At 46.8% G+C, this 26,905-nt stretch overlaps 2 protein-coding genes across 2 annotated transcripts in view; both read right to left on the bottom strand.

The window, feature by feature from the left end:
* CDKL1 (cyclin dependent kinase like 1) overlaps positions 1-14,423 on the bottom strand; it is a 33,592-nt gene extending 19,169 nt beyond the window's left edge. The window contains exons 1-2 of the mRNA XM_077819677.1: positions 14,185-14,423; positions 890-1,011 (exon numbers count right to left, since the gene is read on the bottom strand). Coding sequence (XP_077675803.1) covers positions 890-1,011; positions 14,185-14,352 — 290 coding nt within the window. The 5' untranslated portion in view covers positions 14,353-14,423. The remainder of the gene's footprint in view (positions 1-889; positions 1,012-14,184) is intronic.
* Positions 14,424-18,203: 3,780 nt separating this feature from the next.
* Positions 18,204-26,905, bottom strand: part of MAP4K5 (mitogen-activated protein kinase kinase kinase kinase 5) — an 83,611-nt gene continuing 74,909 nt past the window's right edge. The window contains exons 29-34 of the mRNA XM_077819673.1: positions 26,551-26,728; positions 25,754-25,822; positions 24,954-25,046; positions 22,954-23,024; positions 20,661-20,716; positions 18,204-19,521 (exon numbers count right to left, since the gene is read on the bottom strand). Of these exons, the coding sequence (XP_077675799.1) occupies positions 19,434-19,521; positions 20,661-20,716; positions 22,954-23,024; positions 24,954-25,046; positions 25,754-25,822; positions 26,551-26,728 (555 nt within the window). The 3' untranslated portion in view covers positions 18,204-19,433. The remainder of the gene's footprint in view (positions 19,522-20,660; positions 20,717-22,953; positions 23,025-24,953; positions 25,047-25,753; positions 25,823-26,550; positions 26,729-26,905) is intronic.

The following is a 26,905-nucleotide window of genomic DNA, read 5'->3' as shown; positions in this document are numbered from 1 at the left end:
GGGCTGTTTGCAGCATTAGGATTTCAGGTCTCTCAAGCCCTTCTCTCCGCTTCAGTTTGCTCCTGTCAAGCAGGCGAGCTATTACTCTGAATGCTCAGGCTGAGCGACATTATCTCCTTGGTGAGCAGCTCTGTGCAGCACCACTCCCAGGCTCTTTGGGCAATTCTTTCGGACAGCATTGCTAAGCCACAGTAACCGAGAGGGTCAAGTGCACTGTGCTGGGCAGCCTTCACGTCGCCCCGACAGTTATTAATGAGACCCTCCCGAGAGCACTCTGGGGCGGTAAGTGACTCCCACGAACTTTCCTTTCTAAGACAGAAAATATCATATTGCCTCTATATAAATCAATGGTACGCCCACATCTTGAATACTGTGTGCAGATGTGGCCGCCCCATCTCAAAAAAGGTATATTGGAATTGGAAAAGGTTCAGAAAAGGGCAACAAAAATTATTAGGGGTATGGAACGGCTTCTGTATGAGGAGAGATTAATAAGACTGGGACTTTTCAGCTTGGAAAAGAGACAACTAAGGGGGGATATGAGACAACTAAGGGAGGTCTATAAATTCATGACTGGTGTGGAGAAAGTAAATAAGGAAGTGTTATTTACTGCTTCTCATAACACAAGAACAAGGGGCCACCAACTGAAATTAATAGGTAGCAGGTTTAAAACAAACACAAGAAAGTATTTTTTTCATGCAACGCACGGTCAACCTCTGGAACCTGATGATGACCTGTTCTGTTCATTCCCTTTGGGGCACCTGCCATAGGCCACTGTCAGAGAACAGGGTACTGGGTTTGACGGACCTTTGGTCTGACCCAGTATGGCCGTTCTTATGTTCTCCCTCGGTCTCCCCCAAGCCCCACCACAGCCCAGAGGTCGACTACTCACCCCCGCGGGTACTTGTCCAGCTCATGGAGAACTGTGTGGTCACAGTATTCAAAGACCAAGTGGAGCTTCCGTTTCCTCCTGAAGACTTCCAGCAGGTTGACCAAGTTGGAGTGCTTCAGTTGCTGTGAACACACAAGGGAGCGGTCTACTAGTAACGCAGCCTAGACGGCTCACCGCCCCGTCCCGCAGCTTGGAACGGAAAAGCGGGGTGCGGGGCAGGGGGGGAATGAAAGTTTTCATGGGATGAAAGTTCTGGTTCTTTGGGGCAAAGAACACGTCTTACACAAAACACCTTGAATCAGCCAGCTTGTACAATAGTGGGACCAAGCGGCCACAACCAGGGCTGGAAGAGGCTAGTGGTTAGTTATTTCTGGAGACAGCTGGGGTCACAGATAAACTGGGCTTAAACAGCCACCTACTAGAGAAGATGTTGGTATGCAAAAAATAATTTCTATGCATCACAGGTATTTCTGCATCACCCTTCACATAGTATCTAGCCTCTGATTGTACCACAGTGAAAGAAGAGAGTCTCCTTAGATAATGGCTTGGAAATACACAAAGTAAGACCTTAGAGCTGCTGAAAAACCTTTCATATAAATGTTAGAAGCTTTTTGGGACTAAGACATTGAGAATCTCCACCAATGACAGTGAAATCTCCCGCTCCTTTCTTTGCTAATTCACTGTCTCAACTTTTGAGGGGATCATTTGGAAACGATTTTTTGTTTTTGTTTTGCATGGTATCAGGGGCTTCCTTATCAAAGGACTTCAGACCAAGATTCTTAATGTGCGTATTAAGATGTGGCACATCTGGATCTTTTAGGCCGTCTGTTGCAATATGAAATTGTTATTCCACTTCCTGGTATCGTCAACATTTGATTTGTATTTTGGTTGTTTTTTTAAGGAAGGTGCATGGACGAGTAAGTGGTAAAGGAATAGAAAACAGAGCTGGACTCCGATCCAGCAGCACACTTAGGCACATGGGTAATTTTAATCAGATGAGTAGTCCCATTACTCGCATGCTTACAAAGACAGGCATCCTTAAATTTTGTGCTGGATTGAGTTTTAGAATAAACAATGAATTTTCAACATAGGAAACTGACAACAAGGCATCTCCAAGGTTCTGTACTAGGCCACCTTTTAATACGTGAACAAACTATTCAGAAAAGGGAACGAGCAGCAAGACAGTGGAGAAAAATGATTTAAATTAGCCAGCATTGGAGAAGACTGTAAGGAGGGTCTTGGCTGACCAGACAAATCAGTTGCGGATTAAATAGAGAAGTGCAAGGTAAATACGAGTGTGAATAGTTCTTTCCAGCGTGATGGATTCTATATAACCATGCAGGTTAAAAGCCGCACTGTGGACAGCTCAGTAAAAACATCTGCTCTAAGCACAACAGCGCTAGAAGAGATGCTAGATTATGTTAAGAAAGGATACAGAATGATACTGATACCACCACTAGATAGGTCAATGACTTGCTCTCACCTTGAATACTATGGTGAGTTTGCTCATCTCCTCTCACAAAGGATGTAGCCTTGTTAGAAAAGGGCCACAGCCAAAGGGCAGGAAAAGCGATGCAAGGCATGAAAAGAGAGAGGGGTGTGTATGTGTGTATGTAGAGGTTGAGAAGATCGGGGCTGTTTAGGTTACAGGCAGGGGTGGAGGGAGACAAGGTAGAAGTATCCAAGATAATGAGCGATGTAGCAAAGCTCCTATTCACCTGCATCAGGGGTTCTCAAATTTCATTGCACCGTGACCCCCTTCTGACAACAAAAATTACTACACAAGCCCAGGACCGGGGGACTGAAGCCTGAGCCCACCCAAGCCCTGCTGCCGCAGGTCAGGGGTCCAAAGCCAAAGCCTAAGCTGAACCACCCCGGGCGTGGAGGGGGGGCCAAAGTCAAAGCCCTGGCGGAGGGCCTGGGACCTGAGCCCTGGTGCCCAGGGCGGCTTCAGCCCCGGGCGGTGGGGCTTGGGCTTCGGCCTTGGGCTCCAGCAAGTCTAACACCAGCCCTGGCAAGCCACTTTGGGGTCCCAACCCACGGTTTGAGAACCTCCGACCTACATCATAATACACGAGCCAGGGGCCACCCAAATGAATTACAGAGGTGACAGATGAAACTCAGGAGCTTGGATGAGACCTTCCAGTTTTAACCATCCCCATGCAAATATACGTCCTTTATCAAAACACAGGTATACACCCACCGCGCCCCCCACCCCCCTATATTTAGTTCTATTTCTGTCCCTGGGGCAGAAGATGGAATCTGGCTGGCTGAAAGCAAGAGAACTGAAAACATCCCCCGCCCGGCAGGCTGTGAGTTCTTAAGGAGAAGAGCAGAGGTGAGCTCCAGCCTATTCGAATCAGTACTGTCTGTGTGCTCCACAGACAAGACATAGCGTAGCAGAGGGCAGCAGTAGGTACCATTCATCTTTCAGGCCTTGAAACAGCTTCACTTACACCATACAGACAGTTACCCTTCAAGAGCCACAAACTGGGTCCCCACCTTGCTCGATGCAGATGGCAGCGCACGACGCTGAAATGCAACTGGTTCTGCCCATCAGAGCACAGGGGTGCAGGGCAGTTACTAATGGACACACAGCTGACTCCGGTTATGCAAAACTGCTGCACTCTGAATGGCTGTGGAGAGCCAATTTGCCTAACGATTACCCTGTGAAGTTGCAAGTCTCTCTCACTGGTCCCTCTGCTGTGACTGGGGCCCCTGTAACACAGACTCTGGCCACCCTCAGATTATTAGTCCCTCCATGTGAAGTAACACCACCAAAACGTACATGAAAGAGAAAGGGAGAGATGGGGAAAGTGTCACAATGCGGCTGTCAAACCACAGGAAGAACACACATGTATATCCCAAGGTAAATCCATCCATTCTCCTTTCCCCAACCTCACACCTTCCCCACTCCACCAGCATCCCTATTCTTGTCTCTAAAATAGCTCCCACATGGACCATGATGCTGCTGGGTGGGTTGTCAGCAGTGGGCACTGATCTCGTTATCTTCGGATCTAGGAGCACGAACCTTTATTGCTAGAGCTGAAAGGCCCAGCTCTGTGAGCAGGTGGAGGTTTCTGGGGCTGCTGCAGCCTAGATGGTCCATCCACCAGAAGGAGCCAGAGAGCCCTGAGTTTACTGGGGTGAGCCTAGATGGCAAGAACTGTGGACCCTCGCTCCCAGCTTGGTTCTGAAACCCACTTTAAACAAAGCCATATTACAGCCCTTCCAACAGCAAGATCCTTGCTGGCCAGTAGGTGGGAAGGGGAATACAGTGGGGAACGGGAATGAAAGGGGCAGGCAGGGTGACTGGAGGGAGCACAGAATGGCCAAACATTGAAAAATATGTATTCACCTTTCAGGAATTTTTCTTCCCAGTCATGTGAACGTTAGCCCGGGCTAAGATTTCAGAGGTACATTACTACCAACAGGAAACACCCTCAAAATAGCTGGGAGGTTTAAATTCAGTCACCCAGGCTCTGGATGCAAGGGTTGCACAGACAGATAACAACCCACGGGATTCCTGGAATAAGTCCAAGTCTTGCCCAGCGATTAGAAGTCTTCCCATAAGACTAACTGGCCAGGATTTCTCCCAATCATAGGGTCAGATCATTGAAATGCAGCAGGCTTTAAAAACCCGAGCAGCTTGCATGTGTCAGACTGGCCTGTGCCCACATATCCAATGTCGCAGTAAAACACAAACCCAAGGCGAGACTCTCCCAAATACATACATATATATATATATATATTTTATAAGTGACAATTGTGTTAACGCAGCACACGCAGGAGAAAACAAACAGGGCATGGTCGCCACTGTTTAGAAAGCGAGACTGAAACTCAAACCTATTCAAAGTTTCAAAGGTGCTTATCCGTACACAGTCCTTAATGCGGAACAGTCACGGTGTGTGTTTGAACTGGAGCTTGAAATAAAAGTTGGGATATTTTTAATATCACGTATCCAGATTTACTTTCCCCATGGAAAGCACCACAAGAACAATGCTCTGAAAGCTGGTGCTGCAGGTATTTGATTACTCTCCTAAGCTCTACAGACTCCACCAGGGAGACCAAGGAGAGGGATGCGTGGTTAAACTCGGCTAGTAAATTACAGCTTATGTGCAGAATTTTAGTAGGCTGCAGCTAAGATCATTAATTTCTAGTTGAACAATACAGCTCTGGGCAAAGAACGTTCAGATCTTTAATGCATCAGTCAGTCCCCAGCCACAATTGTGAACTCAAAGGCCCCATAAATCTGCCATTACCTCTCACAGTGCCTTTGTGCGTTGCTGTAGATGGGGTCTAGCTAAAGAAAGCTGTGTTCAGCTTTTTAGTGCCACCACTGGGTGTTGTCAGGCAGCAGCAGGGAAGACTTCCCCCTCCTAATCCCAACCCACTTAGTACTGTTTGTGGTCACCTGTTGCAGCTACATATACTATATTTAGTAAGTTGGTGGCATGGATGACAGCTTTCGGTTATAGCTACACAATCCTCTACTAACCTGATCGGGAAAAGATCTTATTTTTCCTTCAGTTTCTGAGAAATAGTTGCACTGAATTTTTTTCTCACTCCCTTTGCAATGCCAGAGCTGAGGTGCCCGGCGGGTTCAGTAATTGTTCTCTAGGGAAAGGAGTAATGTTCATGCACTGCGTTGCTGTGTGGTTCATAAACTGGAACTCTCTTCTTCACCTTACGGTGCAGGTTGGACCCTACATCAGGACATTTCTGAACACTGCAGCGGTTTGTAGCCGGCGTTACAGGGCACGAGTTCTAAAGCAGGTGACGTTAGCCACACAAGAGGTGCACTGTCTGGAGCAGAGGTGGGCAAGCTAAGGCCTGGGGGCCACATCCAGCCTGCGGGACCATCCTGCCTGGCTCCTGAGCTCCTGGCCGGGGAGGCTGTCCCCCGGTCCCTCCCCTGTGCTAACCCAAGCTCTCTGCAGCGTGGACGCGGCTAGTGCCGTTCGAGCACCGCTAGCTCTCCAATGCCATCCCATGTTTTCCCCTGTGCCCCCAGGAAGCGGGAGAACTTGGCTGCCCAATTCACTGGGAAACAACTCAGAGCGGTTCAGCTCACTGCAATGCTATGGACCATATGACGTGCCTGCCCCCAGAAGCCTTAGCCCTCCACGAGTGTGGCTCCAGCACCAGAGGGCTATTTTGCAATGTGGCCATTCCCACCCAAGCTGGGCTAGCTAACTTGAGTGTAGATAACTTGCTTTATCCCTGCAGTACAGACATCCCCTTGATCACCCTTGGGAAGGCTCAGATTGGTAGATGACAGGCACTAGAGAAAACTCCCAAGACAGCGTTGAAGCTAAAGTTCAGCGTTTCTGGGGTTGGTCACTTACCCCAGGTGGGATACACAGGCCCATGGGGGAGTGACGATGAGGACTATCGTTCCTAATAAGGGCCAATTACTACACAACTGGAAGGAAACAGTCAGCAGCAGGCACAGACAGTCGCGTGATGTCAGTCGCAGCCAACCACTTCCACTTTGTTCAGCGGTCGTCATTTCACACGCAAACCCACCTCATTTCAGTGGAGCCCTGGAGAGGTCCATGAGTCAAGATTATTTTCAGTCACAATGTAGCACTAATGAGACATGACTATTAGAATCGCCAACCATAGACGGGTCTTTCGGCCTCCACCCCAGCACCCGCTGCATCACCTCCTCTGCAGAGCAAACGGGGGTTCATCAGTCACCCCAGATCACTGGCAATGGGGGAAATCCAGCCTTCCTGCCAGCTGGGACAAACCTGGCAGCTGCTTGCGGTCGTGGTTTTCCCTTGCCACTTGGCCAGATCAACAAATTAGAAGCGGGTCGGCTCTCGCTGCCATATCGATGTCAGAGCAGGAAACGAGGTGCCAGGCTGGGTGCCAGGCCCTTCGTCTGAGCTCCTAACAGGGCTGCAATTAGGCTCAACCCTCCACCTGCAGCCCAGACGGTCTTAGCAGGGGCCGGAGATGGGGGTGACAAGGGGCCACTGCCCCCCACTTTTGAGAACCTGAACTTGGCAAGGGAGCAACGAGAGAGGGCCCCTCCCCCCGGCCCCAGTCCGGAGCTGGGTGGCCTAATGGCGGCCCCTTTCCCCGCTGACACGCCGGAGGGGCAGCCAGGCCAAATCCGAGCAGCACCACCATCCTGTGCATCAGGTCACGACGCCGTGACGGGGCAGCCAATCTGAGTGAGCGGCCTCGCACCCTGGCGCACGGGGTCACACCACCACGCAAGTTTGGCCCGTTTTGGTTGCTCCCCCAGCTCCAGTTCTGCAGCCCTAGGACGGTCTCCAGGCTGTAGGGAAGGGCTCGGTTCACTGCTGACAGAAGAGATGAGGGGTCGTCTTCCGGTGCCCAGGGTCCTGGCCTGCACTTACAGGTGTTGGGGAGGGGACGGGGAGAGTTCTCTCTTTACCCTTCGGCCTAGGCTCCACTGTTCCCTTGCTGGGAACGGCCATTGAGAAGGAGACGGGATGCAGAGCTAATCCTACCTGAAACGCTGGCATCTCTCTCTGGGAATTCAGATCAGCTTGCGACCTGACCAGTGTGAATTGCCTGAGGAAATCGGTTCTTACGGATGATTTAGAGCTGTCAGCAGTTCTTGGGAGCCGAGTGGCATTTGGGGGCTGGTGGTGGCCCCCGGTGGAACTGGGCTCCTTTGGCAACTGAGCTCACTCATTGAAGGGGATGTGTCAAAGCCAGTTCCCGCACGTCCTAGTCAGCCTTTACCAGGGAATTTGGTGTTTCACTTTCCAAGGGAAGAGCGAACACGAGACACGCTAGCACCGAATTCACCTGTAGTTTGTGTAGTCAAGTTCTCGGAGGGTTGGTTGCTCTGCTACTTTCTCTGATCTGATAACAGCACATTCAAAAGGGTGTCACGTTAGACCTCTCCCCCACGTACATACCTCGTTGGTCCTTAGCATACCAAACAAACGCTGCCCAGGAGTGGAGAAACAGGATACACTTGCTCTTAACTCTGACAGAAAAGGCTATGGGCTATGTCAGAGGCTCACAGAGGGGAAACTAAAACAGGAGTTGAGCCATAAAACAAAAAGCAAAAACTTTGTTCAGGACAATTCTTCAGCAATTCCACACAAACAGATCACGAACTAGGGGTCGCCCAATGAAATTAATAGACAGCAGGTTTAAAACAAACAAAAGGAAGTATTTCTTCACACAACGCACAGTCAACCTGTGGAACTCCTTGCCAGAGGATGTTGTGAAGGCCAAGACTATAACGGGGTTCAAAAAAAAACTAGATAAATTCATGGAGGATAGGTCCATCGATGTCTATTAGCCAGGGTGGGCAGTGATGGTGTTCCTAGCCTCTGTTTGCCAGAAGCTGGGAATGGGCGGCATGGGATGGATCACTTGATGATTACCTGTTCTATTCATTTCCTCTGGGGCACCTGGCATTGGCCACTATTTGAAGACAGGTTTACTGGGATAAATGGACCTTTGGTCTGACCCAGTATGGCCGTTCTTATGTTAGCTATACCTGCTGGCCAAGGCTTAGCTCACCCAAGAGATCTTCTCTTAGCAACTTCAGGCACTTTGGGGAAGTTTTTCACCCCTTTAAACTCTCAGACAATTCTTCTGATGCGGTGGGGAGAGGGTGAGCTGAAGGTTGGAGGCCCCAGCTTCTCCCTCTTTACCTCACTGCTGCCTCAACGAGTCTGAGCAGCCTCCCCCCCGGTCCAATGTGGTTTCCAGTTCCCAGCTGAACTCTTCAAGCAGTTGGCATCTTTTCACTGGAGCCTTAAACTGTCCATCTCTGGGCTGCTTTGGAGATACCATGCAAACATCTCTCCAGAATTTTCAGTACACCAGCACTCATTCTTATAACAGAGGTCGCAGCAGAGGGCGGTACTTGCCCATCATCGGCCAAGAATCTTTCACCCAACACAGCAGGGTCCTAGCGCAGCTCAAGGCTGAGGCAGCCTTTCAGCCGGCTGTGGGTTTGAATGAGATACAAGTGGCTTATGCCCAGCCTGCAGGAGGGTCCCTGAACCAAGACAGCCTAGCCCATGAGCATTTTCACAAATTCACTGAGCAGCACGACTGCCACTAGCCAAACGGAGAAAATTTAGGGTCATCCCTGGATTTGTCCTTCAACATGGAAGGCCACATTGTAGCAGTATCCCAGTGGCTCATCCCACCTCCTGATCTCTGGAAAATTGGCACTTTTCGCCAGTGGGGACTGTACTATGGTCATTCCCGTCTTCATCTCCAAAGCTCAACTATCATAATTCACTTCTACTTGGGCTTCCTTTAAGTTAGCCAGCTTCTGCCAGGCTGTCTGTCTGCAACTTGGTACAGGAACACGGGGTCTGGTGCCAGCCTCTCTCCACGAACTGCACCACTTGCCGGAAAGCAAAGTGAGCCAGCTGACAGCTTTTTCTCCCAAAGGGTCCAATTCTGCAGGCAGCCTCCACTTCCATTAGTCAGTCAGAGTCAACCTCTCAGCACCTTATAGGATCAGGTCCAAAGTCTTCAGTGACCCTTTTTTCCTATGTCCACCCAAGCCAAATGAAATCAGCACAGCTGACATAAGAACGGCCCTACTGGGTCAGACCAAGGGTCCATCTAGCCCAGTATCCCGTCTTCCAAAAGTGGCCAATGCCAGGTGCCCCAGAGGGAATGAACAGAACAGGTCATCATCAAATGATCCATCCTGTCGCCCATTCCCAGCTTCTGGCAAACAGAGGCTAGGGACACCATCCCTGCCCATCCTGGCTAATAGCCATTGATGGACCTATCCTCCATGGCTATCCTTCTTGCTGTACATGCCACCATTCTGGCCAGGGCAGGCTCTTCTTGACTCCAGGGTCATTCCAGTGGAACTCCCCAGCCCCGAGTAAGTCTAACCAAGTGGCCACCGAGCCCAAACTGCTTGGTCAATTCATTGCCGTGCTTTCCCACCCCGCTTTTCACACAGCTCTTCCTTCGAGCATGATTTAAGCTCTACTCAGTTTGTTGGCTTCGCCTGAGTGCAGTGCTATTGGGAACACGTGTTGGGCGAGGTTCCCTGGGATCGAGGTTTTCCTACAGACTAAGTCCCACCCGCCTGCTACAAGCACTTTCCAAAGCAACCAAACACAATTTCCCAGGCAGCCCTGTTGCTGTGTGAAGACTCAGTAAAGGTTCTGGAGCCTTGAGCACTGCACCCAAATCTCTGTGGGATCAGCAGCAGTGGGGCTGGTTGTACATGATGAGATGCCAGCTGCCCTGCTGTCTGACCTTTGGCAAGTCCCGACCCCTCTAATCCCTCATCTGTCTTGTCGATTTAGGCTGTAAACTCTTTGGGGCGGGGCTGTCGCAGACAATGTATTTTAAAGTGCTTAGCGCAAACAGGTCCTGATCTCCACCAGGGCCTCTGTAACGCAGAATAATAATAATGAATGTGTGTGTTTGCAATCTGCTAGTAGCTCTTTGTCAAAGGCCCGTTCTCCATCTGAAGCGTGCGTCTCCAGAAGCCATACACCTTACAGAGCGGGATTTTTTTGTAAAGCCACGCCCACCTTTTATGGTTTTGTAATATATGCCTTTGAGCGTTTTGTGAATTGAGGCCCCACGCACAGCACTGTATCAGCTGGCAACATTAAAATTCATCCTTCTAGAAACAGCAAGTATCGGGTTTCTATTGTCGGGGATACAGTTTATACAAAGACTGACCCTGTTTTCACAGTAGTACCTTTTGTATATTTCAAAGCCATCACTCTCTGCCTACTCTGGCTATCTTTCTGAGCCAGCTACCATAGCTTGTTAGTTACACAAACCTTTGTCCATAAAATATTTACTCTGCAGAACAAATATTTATGGGGGGGGGGGACAGACGTTTTTCACTGATGAAACATAATCTCATTGGATCTTAGACAAACAGTGTGTTGCCTAAGCCAAGAAATACCTTAATTAATAAGCAAACAAACAATCTGTTACTATTTACAAAGAAAAAGTTTAAAAGATAGTGGAGCAGGTCTCCACTTGTTAAATCAACATCACTCCAAACACAGATATTTTCCACTGAATGCATCCGATGAAGTGGGCTGTAGCTCACGAAAGCTTATGCTCAAATAAATTGGTGAGTCTCTAAGGTGCCACAAGTCCTCCTGTTCTTTTTGCGGATACAGACTAACACGGCTGCTACTCTGAAACAGATCTATTGGTGATGACCTGCAGTTTGTTGGGTTCTTTATTATTATGGGCGTGGGGAAGACGCATTTATCATCCATGCTTCTGACAAGCAGCTTCTGTAACTATTATGTTCGTTTGCAAATCTTTCATATTCACATAAAGCTTCGTGCAGTTTGTTAGGAAGAATTATGCATCTAAACAGATAGAACTGCAGTTTCCCAGTTTGTTCCTGGCAGGGCAACAAACCCATATTCTCCATCAAGCCTGACCCTGTGCCAATGGTGCTTTTATCCTAAAATGGTTCTGGAGTCACTACCATGACTGTAAACAGGGATCGGATCCTGCTTCAGATGAAACAAATGGGTCTTCTACCATTGACTGTGACGGAAGCAGGAGGAAGCCTCAGCTTCGTTTATCACAACCTCTCTCGCGTCAGGACTCCACACATTTATATGAAAACAGGTCATAAAATACCAGAACGGACCATGGTTTATAACAAGAGCAGCTCTGGGGACATTTTCAAAACTATTGTGTCACACTGAAATCTCATACTTACAGCAACAGAAACGTTGTTTGGTTCCCAACAAGCAAATTAAGATAATGGAAAAGAACAGTGATAGCGGATAATGGTCTCTTACTGCTCCATAAATGCCAAGCAGAAAGTGGAGTCTGGGAAAAATGCCAGGTAGAAACCAGAGACTGGGGGAAATGCTAATACTGGGGAAGAAATCTCTAAACATTGATCTTTAAATAAAGAAATTTTTTAAAAAGACCCTTCAGAAAATATTTCCGTGTTTTCTGTCAGACTTTTTGTGCTAAAACATCCTAAATTCTTGACTTTCAGCTTATATAAAGGACAACGTTCCAGAATGTCGATTTTCAGCCTTAGCAGTCTGAATAGGAGGCGAGTTTTTGGGCCCGTGGTGCCCGGGCTCCACCAATATTTAAGAAGGTGGACCTGGCTCCACCAATGTTTGGGCTTACCGCGCTTTGGGGACCCCCGCGCTTCAGTGGGACGCAGGATCCAGGGCAGCCTGGGGGAGTTAGCGGGGGGGCCTGGAGCCAGCAGCAGCGAGCGACCTGGCCCAGCCCACCCCACTCCACTCCGCTGGCTCCCAGCGTCACTCTGGGGAGGGGGCGGAAGCCAGGAAGAGGCGGGGTGGGAGCGGGGGCTTGGGGGAAGGGTTGGGATGGGGGCGGGGCGGAGCGGGCTGAGGCCGGGTTGCTCAGCGTTGCTGGTGCCAGGCCCCCTGCTAGCCCCCAAGGCCACTCTGGACTCCGTGTCCCCCGAAGCGTGGGGCCCGGGGTGGTTGGCCCGGTCTGCCCTATAGATGGGTCAGCTCTGCTTGGACCCATTCTGGGCACCACCAAAAATTATATAAACCTGGCGCCCATGAGAATAGGAACGGGTTTGGTTGTCTGGGAGTTTCCCTTGGGGTTTTTGTTTTTTAATGTGTGCCAAATTTAAGTGCACTAACGAGCACCGTTTCTGATGATTCCTTACACTGTTTTAAAGTATTTATTGTATTTTATTGTGAAACGTACAGAGATAAATAAACCTTATTAATTTACATACACGGATTTAACACGTGCACACGGGTAGCCCAGAGCAGGATCGACAGAGCAACGAGTTTCTCACCCAGGAGACCTGAGGAGCAGAAGCTACAAGGCCTCTTCTCACTCCCTCACTGGGTGTCTCCAAACGAAGAGCCCAACGCCGCCAGCCCTTACGCAAACAGGTAATTTCAAACACGAGCTGAAGCTGAATGTTACTCAGATGGGCAGGTCTGCAGGGTCGAGGCCCAAGACAGCAGTACGTCCACAACTGAAGTGGTGGATGGGGGGCCTGGTCTGCACATGCTTCACAACCCAGCTTTGCCGCCTGCCACGATCATTGCTCCTCTAGGGAGAGACAACCTGGGTGGGGAAAAGAAGCCTGCTGCCGACCAGCCTGTGCAACTCTGGTGGGCTTGTAGCGAGGTATCTTGTGCACACGCTCAGGGCCGAAAGTCTGGCTTCCCTGCCAACGAGGCCACTCGCAGAATAAGGTCCTACTCCAGACGAGTAAGCACAGCTCCATCTGGCCTCGGAGCTAGATTTGAGAAAGCAGTGACGTTCTTGCAATGCCCAGTGCATTGACATAGCGAATCTGTTCCTCTCTGGGCCAGGCTGGTTGTGAGAACAAGGTCAATTTACATTTTAAGCGAGACGTGTATTCGCGCTGGATTGAGACGACACATTCTCCCCATCACACGCGAATTTCAAGTTCCTCCAAGTCTTAACTCTCAGACCTCCCTTAACGTCAGCAAGACTCTGCGTTTCCCTACTGCACACAATCGCTCGTAAGGATGACCCAGCGGCATGGGTATACAATCGCATCCATCAAATGGCTATTTAGCAAATCTTACTACCAAAGGTACTCTCTGAAATCAACCACACAACCTCCATGTAACTATCTCAGCAGGGGCTTTGTTGGCTACCCCCGTCGATTTACCCTCTGTAAAGACTGCTTAGGAAAAACGAATGTTTGGAACATTAAGCCATTGTATATTCAAGAGTAATGTAATCACCATCTAAAGCCACAGGATTATATACATCCCCCCCGCCCCCCAATAAAAACTCCTGATAAAGGAAGAGATTGTTGTTGCACTTTTCTCCCCAGAATTCAAATCAGCTCTGTTGGGATATTTATACAGAACAATTATAATCCCCCCCAAAACCAGCAGAAGTGGAAACAGCTGCTAGATTTTCAAAATCAGGAAGGCTGGCATTTTCAAAGAGCAGAGGGGAATTGGCCCCTCAAATCCCACTGAAAGCCAAGGGGGTTCCTTAGGATGCTTTGGGAAATACCAGGCTAAATACAGGTTTCAGAGTAACAGCCGTGTTAGTCTGTATTCGCAAAAAGAAAAGGAGGACTTGTGGCACCTTAGAGACTAGCCAATTTATTTGAGCATAAGCTTTCCTGAGCTACAGCTCACTTAAATTAGAGACACCTGATATTTGCATCTGGGTTAGCGAGGTTTGGGGAAATTACCCCCGCAAGATGTTATTTGGCTCAGAAAAAGCAAAACCTTGGAGAATTGAAACCCCAGCCAGGCTACCCGCCGTCACAATGCGGCAAGGTCAAGTCCTAGAGGGCTAACAGCCAGCCAGGCAATTACCTTTAACATCCGGATCTCTCGAAGGGCGATTTTCTTTATAACCGGATCCTCCTCCGATTCCAGGAACTTCTTAATCGCCACGATCTGGCCGGTGTCCCGGTTCCGGCATTTGAACACCACCCCGTAGGAGCCTTCTCCGATCTTGCCGAGCTTCTCATACTTCTCCATGGCCCGCGGAGAACCTTCTCCAAGGGCGGCTCTCAACTCGGGCCGAGCTGGGACCTTGCGCGGCACCTGAGCAAATGGCCCGGGCGCCCCGGGGCCGGGAGAGCCGCCCGAGCGCCGCCAGCCCCGCGGCCCCGGCCCCGGCCCCCCGCGGGAGCTAACGCCCGAGCCGCACGCCAGGGCAGGGCAGGGAAGCGGCCGGTCGCCCCGGTCTCCCTCCAGCCCCTGGCCCCGCAGCTCTCCCCCGGTTCGCGTCCTGCCCTAGCTCGCCGGCCGCGCTTGGAAATTAAAATTTAATCCCCCGCTTGCCGGCGGCGCGGGTTGCCGGGGGAGGCGCGGCCGCGCGGGGAGGAGCCGACACTGGATGCTCCCGTGCCCGGCCGCCGGCTCCAAGGGCCGGGTCCTGCCCCTGCCCCGCAGCTCCAGCCCTGCGGGGAGAACCTGGCGCCGGGCAGAGGCTGGCCGCCCCCCCCCGGGACCCCCGGGGCAGGAGCTTTTCGCTCCCCGCTGGCCGAACGTGGCAAGGCGGGTGGGGCTCGGAGCCCCCGCACCAGGAGGCTGCTAAACTCTTGGCTTCAGTGGCATCATGCAGCCAGGAGTTCCGCAGGCGAACGGTGCAGGGGGAGGAAGCACTGTATTTCCTTTCATCGTTTTAAAAGCTCGCCCCCCTTTTATTGCCATGAAAACTCCGCGTGTTCTGGGTGCTGGAGAGAGAACAGAGGGCCCTGCCCTGCCCACGCTGGCCCCGGGGCTCCGAGGCCGCCCCAGCCCCTCCTGAGTCCCTGCTCTGCAAAGACAAGACCCAGCCCCCTGCACCCTCAGCAGCTGCGACTGTGCCCCCCCCGTGGATCCTCTCCGGCCAATGGAAATAGCTCACCCCGCACACTAGACCTTCAGGGGATGTCTACGCAGCATTTTGGAGCAAGCCCCCCCACCCCAGTTTACAGACTTGGGTTAAAGCTCTCAAGCTAGTCGTGTAGACAGGGCTCTGAACCTGCAGCTGGGACTCGAAAGCCTAGGGAGGGGGAGGGAGGCTTCAACTTCAAGGTGCTGCCCGCCCAGCTATTTCCAGAGCCTCACCCTCACAGGCTGGGTCTAGGGCTGCAGGCTGGCTCTGAAAGCCTGGCTCTGAAAGCCTGGGGAGAGGTACCGCCAGAGACTCATGTTCAAAAAGCAGCAGCTCCTGTGTGGCCCGGGGTGGGGCAGGCGGAGCAGCATATTACCATGACAAGGGGCTCCAGGCACACCCCGCTCCCCCTCTCCTTACACCCACATTGGCCTACATCTCCAGCGAAGAAGCCTTTGACAAGAGGCCTCCACTGCCCTTGCCTTCAGGCAAGAAAGTGAGGCCCACCTCCTGCCTTCCCTAAAGTCAGTTATCAATTTACCTCCCACTGTTCCAAACCAATCTCCAACAGGGCTTCTAGGTATCAAATGAAGTGCATGGGGCCAGGAGGCTGAAAAGGAAGAAAATTACACTATAAATGCAGTGTTGTTGTAGCTTTGTTGGTCTCAGGATGTCAGAGACACAAGGTGGGTGAGATAATATGGTGAGACAAGGTTAGGAACGTACCCAGAGCTCTTCTTCAGAGCTCAAGAGCAGCTCTGTGTAAGCTGGAAAGCTTGTCTCTCCCCAGCAGAAGCTGGTCCAATAAAAGATATTACCTTACCCACCGTTCTCGAACATAAACGAACATGCAGGAAAGTCTAGCTAAACCATCTACATGTCCAGTCTCGGTTGCAACCTAGTGGAAATGCAAGAGTTTAAAAGCCAGCATCCACATCAGAAAGTTTCCTCAGTAGCCAGCTGCCAGCCTTTGGCTGTTTCTGGATGCTATAATGGCATCCTTCCAGGGCTCACATCTCTGCTTGGAAGCACCTTCGGGCTTCATTGATGTGTTGCACCCTTCCTCCTTGACTAACTCAGATGTCAATCTCATTATGGCTGTTTCTCAGTTTACAATACATTTGATCACATTAATTAACCCCTTTTGCTTGCCAAATCTGCTGTTTGCATTTCAAAGAACTTGGGGAGCCTGTTTAAGTCTTAAATTGAATACACAAAAACTTGTTCACAATAATTAATACTTCGGCACCTTTCAAAGGTACTGAGCGTGTGATCGAACCTCATATTTAGTGCTAATAATTGCACCCTAGGGTATTTTATCCTGGTTGAAATGTTACAGAACATACAAGGTATCAACAATATTAGACTCAAATGTCTATAGCAGCTACAAGTCATGTGGGAAGAGACCATTTATGTCAAAGTGATGTTTGCTGTACGGCATTTCTAGAGCTGTACTTTTCTTTTGCTCTTTTAAAGCATGCCATACTAACAGATATGTCCTACTTCTAATACAGTTAGAATAAGATTATACTAAAGCCCCTGCAGCTGTACCATTACAGAAGATTTCTTCTGACAATCTAGTCATGTTGACACTAGGGGGTTAGGTTCACCTGACTACAGCACTCAGGATATGAAATTTTGCACAGTCCTGAGTGATGTACCTTGGTAGATCTCATTTGTAAGTGTAGACCAGGCCTTAGTAATAAATCACCTTTACATATGGCATTTCTATACTAGAAAATATAGGTAACTACCACTGAAAGTTTGTGACTTATTTTACCTCAACAAGCCAAGTGATAATACAAGGACATACTGACACCATCATTTATTAAGACTTTTCATTTGAAAAGTCAGCCCAAAAGTATCTTAAATAAATCCCCTCTCGCTCAAATACATAACACAGCTGAAAAAATATTTGCAGAAACAAAATATTTTTATCTCGTTTGCTTTGCCATTTGGGATTCTGTTAAAAATCTCAATAGCCACAGACTTTTTGTACAGTCAGTTATTGGATGACTGGAGAACCTCCCACTCCTAGAGAAGACTACTTTAGAATAGTGTTTCTCAACAACCAGACCATGGACTGGCACCAGTTCCTGTGATTTCCCTGCCACAGCTTAGGAAGAAATCAGCTGGGCCCTAGTATCCAAAACACTGCTTTAGAAAACAAAATAATGGACTTTTAGAATGACACAAACTTCTTTCCAATTCTTCAAAAATACAAAACTTGGGCTCTACTCTTGTAATATTTCTGGTACAATTATAATTAGCCACATTATTTCAATGTTATCCAATCTTCAGTGTACTGTTTGGGAATATTTTTAAGGGCTTTATAAACTTCAATACAATTTCTGAACTACAAACAGTGACTTAACTGTCAAATCAATACTACAGAACTAGGTTTGAATGACAACTTAAGTGGACAAAGCGTTTAAATTTATGCAGTTCAATCTTCCTGCCAAGACATCAGAACAATATGAACTCTAGATGCACCAAACAAGACCCGACACTCCTGATTCCTCAGATTCACCAACTACCCATTGTTAATTTCAGCAATATTAATTGTGAATCAAGACGTTTGATTTCCAAAAGGAAAATGAGGCTCTTCATTCTCTCAGCGGATCAGAGGACATCAAACCACCCACGTTTGCCTTAGAATCTGTCACCACAGCTTAACGACAAAGCCTTTTGGTATTGTTACATTTACTCTGTTCTGTTATTGAAATGAATTGTGAAGGTTTGAACCTATTTCCCCCCTATTAATTTAGCAGGTATTGAGATTGAATGAGACACCCCAGTAGACAGTAGAATTAAGTGTTAAAATAAACCCTAACTTTTAAATAACTGCTCCTGCATCAGCCTCTGGACTGTTTCTGCTTACATCACGGCTAGAGTGTTATTCTGGGGTAGCAACACCCCTTACACAGGACATGAAGAGCAGTCTACCTGGTAGCATTTAATTCTTCAGGGTACCATCGGAATGTTAATTAATGAGCACAGACAATAGGAAGCAATGTGACTCTTTAATGGAGGAATAAGGTGATAAAGTATGGATGACAAACTAAAAAAGGGGGAAGGGGTAAAAGGAGATGTGACTCAAAGCTTTATTATAGAATATTGCTTCTTATCATAGATATTTATACTAAACAACTGGGAAACAACCATCACTAAATGACAGTCTGACAAGTAACAATGTGAGCAACTATACATACAAAAAGCTTATAAGCATAGTTGCCCTACAGGCTCCCCTCTGGAATAGTATAAATAAAATACACGTTGTAGGCAGTTGGATACGTTATTTTCATTCCTTAAGGATGACCAGGCACAATCCACTTACGCTTCCATTTAATTTCACACAGGTTATCCCTAATTTATGAAAATAAAGCATGTATATATTACATATCACTGCCTGTCAATGACACACACACTCACACGTATACTGTACACACCCACCCGCTAATAACATTTCAGGTGTCAATATTACATTTTGTATATACTCTACACCTATTATTTCAGTAAATATCAAACTCCCTTTTATAGCAACTCTGTAGGCAAAACGAATACAAAATACTTTGTTGTACAAAACTGCATTTATACAGGAACCACCAGCATTGTACTATAACCCCCTTCAACAACGCACTACATTGCTACAAGGACCAAGAATCATCAAGTCTTTATACAACTGTAAAAATGCTAAACTGCTCTGCAACCCTCTTTTGCTAAAAGTGAGACACATTACACCACTCTAGCAGCAGATTAATAAATAAAGATTAAATAGTCTATTTTACAAAGCCATACGGAATGGCAGATTTAAAAATGAAAAGCATTGCTGATCCTTTCCCTTCCTACGCAAATCATCTTTATTAAGAATAAGACTCAGTATAAAGGGGGACTGGCCAGCACTATATTTATATCTACAGGACACAAGGACAACCCAGAGGAAGTATTTACCTAATGTTTTATGGCACCTTTGGATTAACAAATAAAGGACTATTTATCTCATAGCTTTTATTAAGCAAACTTGATATAACCAGCCACACAGTGGCAAGAGACAGAACTAGCCGTTTCCAGCTGCGAAAAGTACAATATTGATTTCTACCCTACAGACCAGATCATTAAGATATCAAGAAGAGAAAAAGCAAGTTACAGTCCAGCTTGTATTTGAGTTTCCTTAACGGTTCTTTTTTCCTTATGTGATGGATTCATTCTCTTGTTATTTGCATTGGGTTACTGTTGCTTAGTAACTATTTTCATGTCCAGCCAAGATGTAGAGATTGCTGTGTGCAGTCGGGTTTTCTGTCGGCCTACTTTCTAACACTACAACCCTGTAAGTAAACACAAGCACAAAACAGAATGGGGTTAGCTGGAAAACAGAGATCCCACGGTTTAAATACTAACAAAAAGAGGAACAACTCCCATTGTTCACAGGCTCATAAGGGGACAGAGGTACGTTGATAGTCCTTTAATGCCTGTTTAACCTATGTAAGAAGTGTTGTTGTAGCCAGGTTGGTCCCAGGATATTAGAAACACAAAGTGGGTGAGGTAACATCCAACTTGTGGACCAACTTCTGTTGGGAGAGAGACAAGCTTTCGAGCTTACACAGAACTCCTCTTCAGGTCTGAGAAATTAAGGCCACTAGACCTTAAATGTACAGCTGGGCCGCTGAAACACGTGTGGTGAAGATGAGCTCTCCCGTCGGCATAAAAAACCCCCATCTCCGTGAGCGGCATAAGCTATGTCGGCGGGCCTAGAACACAATCTCTTGACTCGTAAGAGCCACATGGCTACATGGCACAAAGCCTAGAAGGCTGAAGCAGCCTCGACTAATGTGACAAATCTGGACTCAAAGAGCATCTCCCTGCAGCTGGTGGCTCCAATCAGACTGTACCTGTTCCCTGCTTGCTTTTGCTGAAGAGACTCAGCCGGATGTTTCAGGGACTGAGATTAAAATGAAGCTTGATGTGTTAAACAAAACAAGTTGCTTAGGTTTGTTGCTATCTTATTGCAGACCTCAAGTCCCACAGAAGGAAAGAACATTTACAGGCTGGTTATCTGGGTGATTCATGAATATAATTCTACCCTAAAAATCCAAGCCATGATTGCCAGAACCAGGACTTTCCTGAAGGGCATGGAGCAACATGACTACCATCTGTCACATGTGGTTCGTTCTCTCCCCACAGGTATAGTCTAGGTACACTATGTTCATATTACTAAAAGCAATGTCAGAGTACGCCTTGCACTTGGACTGGAAGGTGGCACCAAACTCACTTTGGTTCTAATCACAATCACTTCTGAAAATCAACTAAACGCGGCGGTATTGAGCAATAAGCGGCATTGCCATCCACCTCTCTCCCCCCACACAAGGGTCTGAGAGAACTGTTCTGGACTGTAGTTGAATTACAACTAGGTTTCAGTTAATTTATTTAAATGAATACAAGATTTACATTTCTTTAATATAACTACCTGTCCGATCCCAACAAGCGGAAAACCCTGGTTTCATCCGAAATCTCTTGGGTGACCTGCAAAAGAAAAGGATTAGTGGAAAGCGCCTTTGTAATGGTAAAATAAAATGCATTAATCTGATTTAGAAGAGAAAATAGCCAGCCAGTTTCTTAAAAAAATTAGTTTTAAATAAGATTTAGTGCAAAATATAGAACCTTATACAGGCACTAAGTACAGCTTCGTGATTAGACCTAACAAGATTAATCTTAAATAGCCTGTAATAGTCATGAGTAGCACACTTCAGGATTAGGTAGTGGACTTGAGGGTACTTTGCATAAATCTTAGCAGACAGATTGAATTTCATCCCCCACTGCGCAGAGTTAAAGGGATGCTGTCAACTTGATTTTTTTTTTTCAAAGATGAATTTTCATTAGAATTAAATTTTCTGAGCCAGCCCTTCAAATCATCCGTCCTGAATTTGGATAAAGGTTGAAAGGCACAAATGTATAAAGGTTTTTCTGAACCTTTAATGATGTTTAGGGTGGGCCCAAGAGCAACAGGCCTCATATAACATGCCTTATAGCAACAAGCTCAAAGAGCTCAAACTATTTAGCTTAAAGGGAACATTCAGTAGTGACTTGATCACAGTCTGTAAGTACCTACATGGGGAACAAATATTTGATAATGAGCTCTTCAGGCTAGAGGGGGAAAGACATAATCCAATGGCTGGAAGTCGAAGCTAGACAAATTTAGGCTGGAAATACGGGTGCACACTTTTAACAGTGACAGTAATTAACCATTGGGACAATTTACCAAGGGTCGTGGTGGATTCTCCATCATTGACAATTTTAAAATCAAGATTGGATTTTTTTTTGCAAAAGGATCTGCTCTAGGAATTGTTCTGGGGAAGGTCTCTGGCCTGTGTTACACAGGAGTTCAGACTAGCTGATCACAATGGCCCCTTCGGGCCTTGGCATCTATGAACACCAACGTGCTTGGGCCCATCCCTCTCCATTCTCTGGACACACCTGCCTGATGCCGCTTTAGTTTCAGCTTGGTGCCGTGCTACTAGTAGATGCCCTCTTGTGCAGCCTGGGAAAAAGCTTGCATGCCATGTCCCCCAGGGTAGCACGGGAGAGCAATGTCAGAACACGTATCTGACCATTCAAAACAGTGACACTGACTAGCCACTAGTACAGTAACTTCTTACTTAATGTTGTCCTGGTTAGCGTTGTTACGTTGCTGATCAATTAGGGAACATGCTCGTTTAAAGTTGTGCAATGCTCCCTTATAATGTTGTTTGGCAGCTGCTTGCTTTGTCCACTGCTTGCAGGAAGAGCAGCCCGTTGGAGCGAGCTTGGAACAGCTCCCTGCTCCCCTAAGTTCCCTGTGCATCAGCCGCTCAGCAAGCGATCCACTGCCAGGCAGTTCAGCTGTCCCTCCCCCCACTGCCGTGTGCTGCTCCTGCCCTCTGCCTTGGAGCTGCTCCCGGGAGCCTCCTGCTTGCTGTGCAGGGGGAGGGGGGAGAGAGTAGAGGGGTGCTAATGTCAGGGTGTCCCCCTTCCTGCCCCCCTGCTCCTTTACCGCATCTCCACAGAGCGGGGGGGCGGGGGGGGTCACACGACAGGTCTCAGGCCGACAGGTCTCAGGCCGGTGGGAGCTTGCTGGCAGCAGCTGCTGCCTCAACTTGCTAATCTACTTAAAAAGGCAGTGTACTTAGAGAGTGGGGTCAGCGTGCTTAAAGACAGTGCGTGTCTCTCTCTCGCTCTCTCTCACACACACAGTGTGTGTCTCTGTCTCTCCTCCCTCCACCCATGCTGCCTTGCAGAGTGTGAGGCTACATTAATAACAACATGTTAACCCTTGAGAGCTCAACCGAGTGCTAGTTCATCATTTAGCAGTAAGGCATTCCCTGGGAAGTGTCCCACCCTCTTCCACCCTCTGACTTCACCACCTCAATCAAGCTTCACAATCATCATTGCTGTGTAAAATATTAAATTGTTTGTTTAAAACTTATACTGTGTGTATATATATAAATAAAACATAGTCTTTTGTCTGGTGAAAAGAATTTCCCTGAAACCTAACCCCCGCCCCTCTTTACATTAATTCTTATTGGGAAATTGGATTTGCTTAACATTGTTTCGCTTAAAGTAGCATTTTTCAGGAACATAACTACAACGTAAAGCAAGAAGTTACTGTATTATGGTAGCAACTTAGGGCCCCAATCAGAATCAGCAACCTGGAAGCAGGTGCAAGGGGAAGATGACTAAAAATTAAATTAAATTAAATATGGAAAGACCAGGTGAGTACTTACTTCATCTGACTTAAAGCTTTTGCCCTGCATGCCATGTTTCCAGAAAGCCAGCACACTGTCTTGAAGGCACACTACAGAGAAGAAAAACAAAATTAGACCAATGGGTTGAAAGGAGTTCTGTTGTCTCTGATGAAAGACAGCATTGGTGGGTCCAGTACAGGAAGTGTGTTTCAGATGTTAATGCACAATTTCAGGCTCTAGGAAGCACTAAGTGAATATTACACATTTTACACTCATGCTAGTTTTCTCGGTCCTGTCTGCTTTCCCCCGTGATCTCTCAGAGCCTAACGGTGCATGCTACTCAGTAGCTGACACATCTGGCATTCAGTTAAGTCAACTGAAACCTATAAACTGTAGTGATTGGGCTTTTCAAACATCTCAGCAAACCCTAACCCTTTTTCTACACAAAAGGTATGTCTGCACTGCAACTGGTGGTGGGATTGTAGCTCAGGGAGGCACGTAGCTCGGGGAGGCTAGCTTTAATTTAGCTAGGGCAGCTAGCAAGAGCAGTAAGCAGATGGCTGCATGTGTTGCAGCATCAGCTGCACGTGTTGCAGCATCAGCTGCACAAGCCCACCTGGAACTCTGGGTATGTATTCGTGTTCCTAGCCCAGGCCAGGATCCATGCAGCTGTGTTTTCACTGCTCTTTCGAGTCGCGCTAGCTGGATTAAAGTTGGCATGAGCATGTCTACCCAAGCAGCAATCTCACTTCTGACTGCAATACAGACACACCCTTAGGTTCATGTGCACTTGCTGCTCCCCTTTTCCCGTCATAAACCAGGAAGAGCTACTTATTCCTATTCCAATCCCTACATTATAAAACCGAGGCTCCCCAGAGCCATCTAGAGTGTAATAAATTCCTTAAACCGTTCACTGAAGAGCCATCTGCAAAGTGAGCTAGACAGTTAGCACAAGAGTCCTTGATACATCTTTCCATCTATTCATCCCTTCCGAGTTTCAAAAGAAAGCTGTTTACACAGTGTAGTTGCATTATAGCATAAATGACAGTGTATATCGATTGCTGGGAATGGAGGGAACGTTTTCTGACTGAGTAATTATAACATTCCATGATTTAGGAAAGAACCACGTCAAATTAAAAAATAAAAATAAAAAAATACTGTAGTGTCCTTTCGCAGCCTGACCAGTTCTGGGATTCTTTTACACAAGACCCTGCACTGCCTGGACAGATGAACATGTGACATTCATTCTTTTTAAAAAGCTACCCCAAAAATCTGTTGCCAAAGGGAAGATGCCTAAGGAACCCAGTGCTCCAAATTGCAAGGAACTGCTGGGTAAGAGTGAGCGGATCTTGAAGCTGGGATTTTTATTAAAGGCTTTTCACTACTGACTCTGGTTCCAGAACAAGTTTAAAGAATTCCAGTTCTGCAACAATTAATGTACAGTATACTAAATACCCACTTTTGGGACAATTTATCATGGCAGGAACACTCAGCATAACAGTGCGCAAAGCTGTAGAGATTATGGCACACCTTTCAAAAACAAGACTGCTATACACCGTGTAAGAGCTATGCATTATTAAGAAGGTATGGGTGAACTAAATTGGTATCTGCAGGGTTTCCTTAAGTAAAATCTCAGCTTTGTTAAAAATTGATCCAACCTAATTTATTACTACAATAAAAACCCGGTGATAAGAATGTTTCTTATTGCTCTGGAAATGAAGAGGAACAGATGAGAGCAATTTCTTCGTTTTTAATCAAGACAGGATATATCTTATTTAAAAACAGCAGGAATTACACTAGAACGGAATTTCCAAAAACAGGCTCAGTCTTGCAAACAGAACCTGGCATATAGCCTATTCCCCTAAGTAGTCAATGCAGTCAAGGAGACAATTCACCACAATAAGCACTACACCAAGTAATAAGCTTTTGCAGTGTCAGGCAATAAAGTAAGCTTGGCTAGAAAGAGCCATGCAATTTGAAGATAAAATCCTCTCTGCTCAAGGCTCAGTTCTTGAGAACCAGTCAGATTTTTTACTTACCTACAGATTCAATGCAGAAATCAAAACTCAGTTCAGAGGCCAGCTTCTTGCTCGATTTCAGCTTCCCTTGTAAATTCACAATTTTCACAAATTCTCAAGGGAAAAAAAGTACAAAATCAAGCTCAAAACCTGTTGCTGAAAAGGATTATAGACAGCTTTACATATAAAATGCTAACTACAACTGTCAGGTTTAAGAATATTTTATTCCCATGTCTGGCTTTTATAGTTTGTACAGAATGAATCAAAGAGCCAGTTTTTATTAGTTCATAAGTAGATAAGACCGTATGTCTTTTGTATGTTAGGAAGACTTTTAGTAAAGTCTCAAAAGAAATACAAAATATATGACTATTCGAAGAAAAAATACCCAGCCACCCTAACATGAAGGTTTGTATATTTAAATACACAAAAGTCACGACTGGGTTGCTATTGAAACCATTAACTTTTCAGCCACGTTTCTGTGCATACAGATTCTTACATTGCCATGTGCGTTGAACAAGTTCAATTTGTGTTAACGAAGCTCTGACAATTCCTGATTTGTGTGTATTCTATTCTCAATCATAATTCTGCATTAAAGTTTAAATGATGAAAACAAAAGACAAAAAAAGGATACACGTATTTTTTAAAGAGCGCTGCAAACCTGAGGCTGCAATGGAACTGCCATGTGTCTAACCCTTAACTAAAGCCCCGATATCGCACTGCTAGAGTATAAAAGAGAACCAAAGAGTTGACATCTAACAAAGTAGCAATTGTGCCAAAGCAAAGGTTTCTATCACAGCTCCAGCCATATAGACAATACTTACTGTCCAAGCAGACTAGAACGGTGTCTCTTTCCAGCTGTGTTACATGAATGGCATCTAACTGCTGATTGCCTTGGTAAAGGAAAACAAAAAGAGTTTACATTACACCTTTAAAACCTGACCTTAGCTCCCCAAACCCTATATTCTACTTCGTTTGTTTGCCGTGCCGCATCTTTACAGTTAGGAATTTCTATTCTTGTAGAGTCATTTTTATTTCTTTTAGTGGTAGCAATGTTAAAGACACCAATTCTCCAGCTGAGGTGAGTCAGCGGCTTTCTGACCCCTGTGTGTTATGGGAGAGGAGCTCAGGATCGAGTCTGCCTCTCAAAAAACTGGGCTTTTAAAACAGAAACCATAACTCTGAAGGGACTATTGTCTGCTTGTGACAGCCTCCAAGAATACATCAAATCCGCTTTAGAGGGTGTTCGCAACAAGGTACAATAATGAGTGGTAGGGATCAGCACAGGATACTTCCCCCTTGGACAATTCATGTTTGGAGATGACAATCTAGGAAGCCCAGCGTGACTGATAAGTTCGTATTCAACAGTTTATATAGCTTTAATTCATAAAACACCAGAAGGGTTCCCGCAACTTTTCTCAGGAAGTGATTTTATATCTTCAGAAGGCCAGAGCACAGAGAGGAAGATGCAATCCAGGCTGGCATGGCACTGCAAGGCCTATATCTAGATACGTATGCATGCCTCAAAAATGAGCTAAGATGAAGGAATCAAGCTGGTAGAGAAAGTGTTTCTACGTTACTTAGAATGCAAGGTTCACACACTAGACCCCCAAAACCTTACCTGCACCAATTTCTGTAAACCATGAAGAAGCAGAGTTCAAGTTGATTGTCTCAAACTGAACTACTTGATTTGGTTCTGTGCCCTTACTAATAGCCACACAAACCATGGGGTATTCCTGCTCTGGTATCACTAGCATTTCAAACACATTCAGGGGGGTTGGCAAAGGAAAATCAAAGTGCTGAAAAAAATTAAGATAAATCAAGTTTAGAGGTTACTTTTATCTAGCATGTAGGTAGGCAGCCTAAAAACTGACATGCACAGATAATTAGAGATACTAATGAACATCAGAACCTAAGAACGGCCATACTGGGTCAGACCAAAGGTTCATCTAGCCCAGTATCCTGTCTTCTGACAG

This window comes from Eretmochelys imbricata, chromosome 6 (assembly GCF_965152235.1).
Source record: "Eretmochelys imbricata isolate rEreImb1 chromosome 6, rEreImb1.hap1, whole genome shotgun sequence".
In the NCBI taxonomy this organism is placed as follows: Eukaryota; Metazoa; Chordata; order Testudines; family Cheloniidae; genus Eretmochelys; species Eretmochelys imbricata.
Note: the sequence above shows the minus strand (reverse complement) of the source record. Positions and strands in the feature narration are given on the sequence as shown.